At 55.4% G+C, this 10,312-nt stretch overlaps 3 protein-coding genes across 3 annotated transcripts; 2 read left to right on the top strand and 1 right to left on the bottom strand.

The window, feature by feature from the left end:
- The first annotated feature begins 44 nt into the window (after positions 1-44).
- On the top strand, positions 45-3,293 carry IE81DRAFT_324984 (putative aminopeptidase P, cytoplasmic). Its single transcript, XM_025514386.1, has 8 exons — positions 45-668; positions 733-777; positions 866-1,580; positions 1,656-2,038; positions 2,109-2,306; positions 2,403-2,588; positions 2,700-2,739; positions 2,828-3,293. Exons 1-8 carry the CDS (start codon positions 280-282, stop codon positions 3,026-3,028), a joined length of 2,157 nt encoding a protein of 718 aa, XP_025368227.1. The 5' UTR covers positions 45-279; the 3' UTR covers positions 3,029-3,293.
- Positions 3,044-4,567, bottom strand: IE81DRAFT_315770 (Yip1-domain-containing protein). Its single transcript, XM_025512539.1, has 4 exons — positions 4,059-4,567; positions 3,770-3,933; positions 3,485-3,666; positions 3,044-3,387 (listed from the first exon to the last, which is right to left on the bottom strand). Exons 1-4 carry the CDS (start codon positions 4,393-4,395, stop codon positions 3,213-3,215), a joined length of 858 nt encoding a protein of 285 aa, XP_025368226.1. The 5' UTR covers positions 4,396-4,567; the 3' UTR covers positions 3,044-3,212.
- Positions 4,568-8,039: 3,472 nt separating this feature from the next.
- On the top strand, positions 8,040-9,950 carry IE81DRAFT_348685 (hypothetical protein; the record flags this gene model as incomplete). Its single annotated transcript, XM_025516287.1, has 1 exon — positions 8,040-9,950. The coding sequence occupies one exon, from the start codon at positions 8,040-8,042 to the stop codon at positions 9,948-9,950; it is 1,911 nt and encodes a 636-aa protein (XP_025368225.1).
- Between the last annotated feature and the right edge of the window lie 362 nt (positions 9,951-10,312).

Genomic DNA, 10,312 nt, shown 5'->3' with positions numbered 1-10,312 from the left:
TACCGTGATGTGTAGCAGCTCGCACACCCGGCCGCCGCTGCTGCTGCTGATGAGGGGACGAGGTTCTCGAGGGCGGGCAAGATGACATGCTCTCTGGCTGCATGTATGCATCATCAGCGGCAGCGCTCGCGTGACGAAGGCAACAAGCGATAACGGGCATCAATCAAGCCGCTGCTCATCGTCCAGCTTCAAGCGGCCTCTTCTCGCTGCTCCTTCCATCCTCATATCTCCTCCCCGTCGTCAGCAGAGCGCCTTGTCGAGACGTCCACGAGCTCATTCATGCATCCTGTTCTACGTGCGTTCAAGCAAGACGTCGCGTGCTTCACATCAATCCGTTCAGCAGCGTTCCGCTGCCCATTTCCCTCCTTCACCATTCAACGACATCGTCAACAGTCCGCGATTGGAGCAGGATCAGATCGATACTACGGTCTGTCACACATCGCGAGACGTTCTCAGGCCCACGAATTCGACACGAATCCGGCTGCGGATCCATCCTTTCATCCTGCCAGAGTCGCAGACCTTCCAAGGTTGCCTCGAAGAGAATACACCACACGCGCTCAAACACCCAACTCTGACAGAATGGGCGCCGTAGCTACACCTCGCGTTGATACCAGCAAGAGGGTTCAGGCTCTGAGGGAATTGATGAAGCAAAAAGGCGTGTCTGCTTAGTAGGTCATCGTGCATCGATAAGCATCCGAGAGCGATGCTGACACGGTCTGAGCTGCATTCTAGCGTCATCCCCTCAGAAGACTCGCACGCCTCGGAATATCCTGCAGAGTGAGTGGAGTATTTGAGTGGAGGATACAACTTGCTGCCAAAGATGATACGTACAAAGTCGATTGCTGAAGATTCCCTCGTCTCTCAGATCTGATCTCCGCCGAGGCTATATCACTGGCTTTACTGGATCTGCCGGAACAGCAGTCGTTTCAGAGAAAGAGGCGTGCCTGTTCACAGATGGTCGCTACTTTCTTCAAGCTGGCCAGCAGCTTCACGAGCCAACATGGACGCTGATGAAGCAGGGCGAGACAGGAGTTCCTACTTGGCAGGAGTATTTGTCAAAGAATCTGCCCAGCGGCAGCCAGGTCGGCATAGACCCTGCGCTCGTATCTGCCGAAGACTGCGCCAGTATCGATGGAGAATTGGCCAAATTCAAGTCAAAGATTGTCGCATTGCCCGAGAACCTCGTGGATACCATTTGGCCTGCGCAAGAGAGGCCCAATCGCCCATCCGAGCCGATCTTTTCTCTGGACGTCAAATACGCGGGAGCGACGCCTGCCGAGAAGATCAAGGCAGTGAGAGAAGAATTGCAGCGCAAGGGGGACTGGGCCAAAGGTTTCGTAGCGAGCATGCTCGACGAAGTGGCCTGGCTCTTCAACCTCCGAGGCTCAGACGTGCCTTACAATCCCGTCTTCTTTGCCTTTGCGCTCATCACCCGAGACGCTGTCAACATCTACGTCAACGATGCTGCCCTGGAGAAGCCTGCACGACAAGAACTAGAGAAGGTGGCGGCCATCAGACCTTACGATGCCTTTTACAGCGACTTGGCTCAGGTGGGCAAAAAGCTGCAAGCTGAGGAAAAAGTGAGACGCTCGTATTTTAAGGAGGATCTCCAAACAAGGCATGCGATGCTCACATGCTGAAACCTGCCAAATTAGATCGTCATTGGCAAAAGAGCATCGCAAGCTGTGCAAGTAGCTCTCGGAGGAGCTGAGAGAGTCAAGGTAGACCGCAGCATTATTGTCGATCTGAAATCCGTTAAGAACGCTGTTGAGCTGGATGGCTTCAGAGCCTGTCATGTACGGGATGGAGCTGCACTGGCCAGCTATTTCGCATGGTTGGAGCAAGCTGTGACCTCGGGAGAAAAGGTCTCGGAAGCTAGAGGTGCCGACGAGTTGGAGAATGCAAGGCGCAGACTTGACATGTTCAGAGGTCTCAGCTTCACAACCATCTCTAGCACTGGTCCGAATGGTGCGATTATCCATTACTCGCCAGACCCTGCGAACTGTCCGGACATCGATCCCTCAAAGCTATATCTTTGGTACGTGCCAGCCTGCGTCACCGCGTACATTGCTCAGACTCACCATGCGTACCGTTTCGCTGCTTTGCAGCGATTCAGGAGCTCAGTTTACGGACGGCACGACGGACGTGACTAGGACGTGGCACTTTGGCAAGCCGAGCAAGGAGGAAGTGCGAGCTTTCACTCGAGTACTTCAAGGCCATATCGCCATCGATCGAGCAACATTTCCAAAGGGAACCACGGGCTACCTGCTGGACCCTCTTGCTCGCAGACCACTCTGGGAAGATGGGTGAGTGAAAAGGACCTTTTCGCACTCTTTATACCAGCAATGTTAAGTGCTGGCGGCCGCAACGCTTACGATTGGCCAACGTCCGAAATGATGCAGACTCGATTTCCGTCACGGAGTTGGACATGGCGTAGGTCACTTTTTGAATGTACACGAAGGTCCACATGGCATTGGCACAAGAGCGGTCTTCAACGAGACGGCGCTCAAGGAAGGCATGGTCGTTTCCAACGAGCCCGGATACTACCAGGACGGCGAGTGGGGCATTCGCATCGAGAATTTGGTCTTGTGAGTGACCAGATCGTGATCGAGCTCACGTGGGTTCTCCACGTGGTATGTCTGGGGGACTCGCTGGCTTTCTGACTTGCGCAGCACTTCCCGTTCTTGACGTCTGAACAGGGTGCGAAAGGCGGAGACGCCGAACAATTTCGGCGGCAAGGTGGGTTTGGAACTCATCAGAAGCTCGTGTTGGGACTGCCACTGATCATTTCAGTCCTTGTACCGACTCTCAACTCGCTCGTTGCCAGGGCTTCCTGCAATTCGAGCACCTCACCTTGTGTCCTATCCAGACCAGTCTCCTAGACCCTGCTCTGCTCACCCAGGCTGAGAGGGATTGGATCAATGCTTACCACGACGAGACGCTACAGAAAGTATTGCCCCTACTCGAAAAGTCCGGCAATGACCTTGCCGTCAAGTGGCTCAAGAAGCATTGCGAGGCGCGTGTCTAGCACGGGGCAAGATCAATCCTTTATATCATGCTTCGCTTCGGGCAGGCCTCGTACAAGGATGCAGTTTGCCTGTTGTATAGCATCGCATACAATGCCGAAGCGCAATCGAGTGGTTCAATCACAGTATCCTGCTGGTTCATGACACCCCTCGATGGAACGCGTGTGCTTGCGACGCGGAGTAAGATCAGTGACCAAAATTGAAGATGCTCAAGAGAGCGAAAACGGAGTAGAGCAATCCGACGGGATATGCGATGAGGAAGCGTTGCTCGCTCAGCCTGAGAATGCTGACAAAAATGCCAGAGGCGGAGATGCTGCTCCAGAGGATGAAGAGCGGCGCTGTAATGTAGCCCAAGATGGAGCTTTTGGCGTGGCGTGTGTGAATTGATTGGAGAGTCAGAAGGCCGCGAGGGGAAAAGGAAGGCTGTCAAATGAAGAACGTCGTGGCTGCACACTCACTCGAGACGAATGACGATGCTGATGGCGCTCAATATGCACAATGGCAAGAGACAGTAGCCCAGCACGGATGCTACCCTATAAGCATCAATGCCTTCCTCAGACATCATGTTGAGCAGCATGTAGATGGAGATGTCACCCAACAGAGCGACACCATAGATGTAGCCAAATTGCGACTTGCCAGACTATGAAAACGATCCAAGATGGGCAGCAGGGAAGCGCGGACTTGCAGCGTGAGTGCCTATGCCTGTGCTGATCGACCTAGGGGACATCCAAGGTATGACTTACTAGCAAGAGCAGCATAGCGAAGGCAAACGCAAAGAGCAGGGGGCCTGCCAGATCCGCGTCGTCCATCATGTGCGCATCCTTTTGATGTGATGCGCTGTAAGAGTGGAGCGGGTTCAAGACCGTCAAGCTCCTATCGATGATGTGGGAGAAGTTGATGCCGAGCTCTGGGGTGCACAGATTCGTCGCGAGCGGCAGCGACGGTAACAATGGACAAATCAGCTTTGAATCAGTCCTCTTTCTCCGAACGATGTCCGCCTACGCCAAGTAGATCTAATGAGCCCGCACTCACCCTCCATCAATCCCGGCTCGTCAGGGTATCCACCCGTACCAAATGCGCTCCAAAAACCCATCTGAGCGCTCATCATGGCTCTATCAGCGCTGCCAAATCCAGAGCTCATCATGTTGCCCTCCAGACTACTCCTGCCGGGCCCTCCCTGCGCGTAGCTTCCGGCCCCTGCAGAAGGATCGCCTCCTCCTGCTCCGAATCCCTGCGACGACGCTCCAGTTGAAGAGTAGAACTGAAGAGAGGGAGGTCCTCCTGGACCGCTGGAGGGATTTCCGTAGCTTGGTCCTGCGGACTGATTACTTCCCCCGTAGGGAGAGGAGGAGTCAAAGATTGCTGACATTGCTGTCCACTACTTGTCCGTACGGATGCGAATCGAGGGCGCAACTTGGAACGATAAGAGTACGGATATGGGAGTCGCACCAGATGCACTTGGTCGTGGGTGGCCTGACGATTGTGGAATGATCGTGAGTGTCTGGGTGAAGCGCATCATCATACCAGTCAAGAGTCAAGCCTCTCGGTTGGAAGCAACAGCCGTCAAATGCTACAGCTGATGTGAAGAGCAGCATGAGCCACCAAAGCCTCCGAACAGCGTGCGCACGGCCATCTATTGGTGAGATCACGTGATAATACTTGCTCGACGTGTGCAGCGTGCACCGCGCACACACCAGAAAGCCGCCCCCGTCTTCGTCGCCCCGCGGAGCTTCATATGCCCCGACATTCTCACTTGAGATCAGAGATCATAGTGACAAATTCATATAGCCGTGGGAAACAGGACATTTCACTCGCACCTCTCTGGATTGCGGTGTATCAAGATCCGAAAAGAAGCTCGATTGCGGGTCATTGAACGATGCTTTGCTCTTCTTGCTCCTCCTGCGACCCGAGCGACCAACACTACTCGCATCTTGTGATTGTTGCTATGTTTCCTTTCAGTCTCGCCTTTCGACAAAGTGTCCGCCGGAGTACGACACTACAAAATTTTCAGCACGCTCTTTCCAACGGTCAGCAGTCATTCTCCCAGTCCATCCTTGCCGCTCGAACGCGGGACACTTGCACACGATGCAACCATACGTGGCTCTCAATTGATCATCATAATGTTGCCACTATTGGACTGCAGCGGTAAAATAAATCGATTGGCGACATGCAAACCCTGTTGGCTTGACATCTTCCTTGACGCCGCCAGACATTCGACATTCGACGTTCTCTTTTCGCCGACTGTGCCTTGCCGCGCATGTTGCGCAAAACGAATTCGGTAGGTCAGGTTCAGGACTTCCCTACCCATCGATGCTGGTCTAAGTGATGCACGCAGAACCAAAGGAAGCGAGATGTCGTTGCGCACCGGCAGTACACGTGGGTACACGCGCCCGCAAGCTCATCAGCAAGTCAACAATGTCTGCAACCTTGAATCATCACAAGTCGTGAGTCATGAGTAGATATTCATCTGTGAATTGTGAACAATGGTGAATGAAGAAGCACACAAGGTCACGATCAGGGAGCACGATGAGAGCGGATTCGAGATGCAGGTACACATTCATTTGCATAGGTGTGCACGAATTCAGCATCGATGCAGACGCGGACATGGGCAAGCAAATTCGTTCAATCTCCGCTCCGCTCGGCCGGCTTCGATGTCTTGGCTGATCACGCACTGCATACAACAGTCAGAGTAGGCTTCTTGTTCCTCTGGTCGCTCGCTTCACCCGTCGTGAATGGTCATAAGCTCTCCCGGCCTCTTGGCTCCTGGGATCGTCGCAATGCTCCAGACTGCAGACAAGCCCTTCGGCGTTTTGAGCGGAGTCAAGAGTGCCATTCCTGATTCACGCTTAATCCCACTTTGTGTAAGTCGTGAATATTGCTACTATTCAGGATTTGAATTTGGTTCTGCCACACGCTCTGCGTGCGTGCTGGCGTGCTTCGTCTCGAGCTAAGCACAGCGCGTGTCCTCAAGCTGAGCCTTGTGGACCGTCAACAAATTTTCTATATATACATCAGTCGTCCGTACGTGGGTCTTGCTGGCAAAGAGGCGTACGACTGTGCGCTCGCTCATGACTCTGACCGTGTATAGTCACGAGTTTGGCTCCGTTCACGTTACACAGCTATACATTTAAGGACCTCAAGCAATCGATCGATCGCAGCGTGCCGTTCTCGATCCTGTTTCTCGGGCTGATGAGCCACAGAAATCAAGATCGAGCGCATGAGCACGCGTGCAAGCCGCGTGCTGCACTGAGACGCCGGCCAAAAGGTGTTGGTCCTGCATGAGGTTGGAAATGCAGGCACATCAGCACAGGCTTTGGCTCTGAGCTTTCATGCAGGCGCGGCGCAAGTGGTATGCACCCTGGTTTCAGGACCCCCGCGGGCCAAGCGCATTCTTTGCACCTCGCGCGCCTTGCTCTGGTCTCTGCAGTGAGGCTTCGCATCATGCAACGTGCAGCGCCTTTGTATTCACTCGATGATGCTGTCCTGTCAAGGGCGTTACTGCTGAAAGTGTGTGGTGACTGCATGAAGTTTCAGAGAGAACGTCGGGCGCCGCGGCGCATTACCTTTGCCTGCCGCGGAGCTCCTTCCCTCCGCGCGAGTCTGCGCAGATTTTGAGAGTTCGAGCTGCGTGCTCGTTCTCCCGCGTGCTTTTCGTGTGTCCCTCAATTTGGCGGCGGTGGCATGATGAGCGTGCTGCGTGATGGAGTAGTGAACGGCAGCGGTGGCATAGCGTGCCGCGTGATGGAGTGAACAGCACCCGATCGGGCTACACCGTCCTTTGATTGCTGCGACAGCACGCACACGGATGAGTCTCATCTCAACCTCACCACCCTTCCCCGGAGGCCTTCTGTCCATCATTTTCCGCAAATTGGCTCGACTCGACCTCAATTGAATCATCGCTTTGGATCCGGTCATCCAACGACTCATTCGTCCGCCTGAAAGGTCAGCCAGTCATCCACATTCAGGATTGCTCTTCCAGAAAGTGCTCTCTTGTCTCAATTTGCACGCCCAACACATCTGAACCTATAGCAAACACAGCACAGCGCTTTTGCCCTCGCGCCTATTCCACCAGCTCCTTGTTTCGGCCCGGGCAGAGACGAATCACTACAGCCACCGCCTTGCTTTGATTGCCCTGATCACTCGTCTGTTTTGCACCCCCCCAAGTCATTCGTCGCCTTCAAACAACTTGTGCAGCCGTGCACGGAATCAAGTTGGGCGAAGTCAGACGCTCGAGGAAACGACCCTTCCAACGTACTCGCGACTCGACTCATTTCATTGGCGAGCAGTCAGACAAAGCGCTGCTCTGCCCACCTTAGACCACACACCCAATCTGCCCTCATAACGCGGACGCTAGACGCCTTCGCTTCCTTCTCGAAAGTTGCGCGGTGCGTGCACATTGACCTTGTGCCCAACTGCTGCACGCAAGCCTGCCGGCCTCATACCTCGCTCTCAACTTTTGCAAGCCAAAAGTCACATTCGACCCATCAACGCCATCAAATTCGATCTGCAATCACTGTGACTGGTCAGCCGCTTCCCTCGACTTCGCTGTTCCTCAACAGCCAGAGTCCGAATCACGCTCGAGCATCTCAGCCCCCTCGCGCGAACCTCATCCAGCCTGCAGCCTCATATACTTCGACGGCCAGCTTGACGCCGCCGCCGTTGCACAATAGGCGCGACCGTCGCACACGTCATTTCGGGATCTCGGCTCTCACAAGGCCTTACTTGCTCTTGACTCGATCAGCATCACGGCTGATCTTCCTCCGTTTTCGTGCCTCCATCATCTCGCTCTAGGCTGGCGCCTTCGAATCCTTCTGCTTGGCAACTCTTGGCAGCGCTGTTGCTCCTCGACACGCTACGCCTTCGTCGACAGCTCCACGCCACCATCACCTTTCCGATCATCTGTCTCTTCTGTTCGCACCAGTCTTCGCTCTCCGATACCATCCTGATCTCCCTTTTCAGCTCATCTTCACTTCTGCTTGGTCCGAGTTTCTCTCTCCCTCCGAGCTGTTCAACATGTCGCAAACCTCTGACACTTACGACTTGCCGTTCAGCTCTGCATCCGATGACGGGACCGACTCGCAGCAGAGCTCAGATGCCACCGCAGGCGTCTATGATGGCGTCTTGCATCTCATCGCCAGCGGTGCGACGACGTGCGAACAGTCGACCGTGTTCTGGACCTGGTCAGGAAGGGAAGACTCGACGGCCAGCGTTGCTTTAGCAATTCAACGGCTAGACAACGACTCTGTCGGCACCGACTCGAGACGATCGATGAATATCAGACGGTCGACCAGACGGCACTCGAATCTCGTAGCCCGTGCTGGAGCTCCGATCAATGTGGCTGGTAGCGTGGCCCTGTCCTCTAATCGTTGGAGTTGGGACACCAGCGTGGATGCGGGGAGGTATCGCTGGGTTGCCACGGTGGTGGGCTCTGACATCATAGCGACATCGAGCCCTTTCACCGTCACTCGTGGGACAGACACCTCCTGCATACCAGGAGGCGGCAGCGACGACAGCGTTACAACAACAGGAGATCCGGCGGGTACGTCTGCTAGTGCGCCTCCGAGCACCGATCCGGCACCGGCAACCACTGCTGCAGCTGTCCAACCCTCGTCAGCACCTGCGTCTGGTCCCTCCGCCACTCCTTCCACGCTGTCTGGCAATGACCACTCGCCAAAGAACTCAAGCGGGGGTGGAGGTGTCTCCACCGGAGGCATCGCAGCTGCTGTCGTCTTATCGCTCCTCACCTTGGCCGCGCTAGTGATTCTATTCCTCCGCCGTCGCGCCGCAGCTGCCGCTGGGCGTCAAGGAGGCCAGAATACCTGGAACGAAAAATTCTTCGGCGGCATGGGACGCAGTGGATCAGGGAATTCTCAACACAAGCGCACGATCAGCGAGCCCATGGATCCAGTACACTCGGCTGGTCTGGCCATGCACGAAGCCGACATCCGCGCGACCATGCGCAACCCTACATTCGGCGACGCCTCGATGCTCAACAGGGACCATGCCATTGACTTTTCACAGCCAGGTTCTCCTGATGCTCAGCCAATCAGCCCCAGCCACTTCGCTCATCTTGCGCAGAGAGGTAACAGCGAAGTGCACTCCGAAGCGGACCAGGAATCGTCATTCGGGCATGCCGGCGTTGGAGCAGGTGCCGGTCTGTACATGCAGGAGAACCGCAATCTTGGACGCGATTCTACTCTGATCACGCCGGCACAACAATCGCACTTCAGCCAGTCTACGGCTGCAACCGATCCGTGGCTCAGTGGTCGGCCAGCAAGCGCCGACGTGGACCCTTTCACCAACGAGAATGCTGTCATTGTCACTGCTCATCGCCAACCTACAGCAGTCGCACCCGCTGTCACCGTCACACGTGCCGACAGCACAGTGCGTCGCAAACCTGTACCTTCCTTTCATTCGGATTCGGACGTCTCCAGGAACATTGAGATTGCCGATGCGAGAGAGGAGATGAATGACGATTCAGGACCCACTCACGGATACTTGACTGCGGAAGGTGGCACTGAGTCGCCCTTCTCCGACGCGAACGAGGTCCGCGCGCTGAGTCCGGCTCAACAAAGCAGCATGAACGAGCATAGCATTACCAATGAGCACGAGGCTCTCACCCCGCCTATGCTGCCGTTTGCGGAGCGAGTGACACACGATCGTTCCAGCAGAAGCAGCGGGTTTCCCGAGAGTGCCAAGGGATCCGATTCGCCAAGCCTTGACATCGAGGTGGACCGATTAGCAGCGCACGACTACAACCGACCGCCCTTTGCACCACCAGGTATGCGCACCTTGCTAGAGGCACCTCAAGAAGCCGCGACTCGCAGTGGCTCCTCCCCAGCTGCCTTCAACGAACAGGACCAATTCAAGCTCTCCGTGCACCTTGGCGAGGGCGATTTCCGCTTCTCATTCCCAGGCCAGTGAAGTCGACTGATCCTCGAGGCGGGACATCACGAATACCACGACGGGACCACCGTCGACCTTGATGGCCGTCGCATGCTCTCACGTCGAAACTTCGCCTCCGACCTTTATGCCTCGTCACCTCTTCTTCTTCTTCGTCATCGTCTCCTCTCCTGTATCGGTTCTCTGCCATGCGATCACGACTGGGCTCGTGGTCGCACGTCTCGCGCGCTCCTTTCACCGCTCCGCTCTTTCTCTCTTTCACACTCGGCAGCGCCGAGTTCCCTCTCACGACTCTGGTTGTCGCTTCATTCCATCCAGGCAATTTTGTCCGTGAGCCTTTTGAACGAACCGCGACTACATCTTACACAACCCGCTCACCGTTT

This window comes from Ceraceosorus guamensis, assembly GCF_003144195.1.
Source record: "Ceraceosorus guamensis strain MCA 4658 unplaced genomic scaffold IE81scaffold_50, whole genome shotgun sequence".
Classification (NCBI taxonomy): domain Eukaryota; kingdom Fungi; phylum Basidiomycota; class Exobasidiomycetes; order Ceraceosorales; family Ceraceosoraceae; genus Ceraceosorus; species Ceraceosorus guamensis.
Note: the sequence above shows the minus strand (reverse complement) of the source record. Positions and strands in the feature narration are given on the sequence as shown.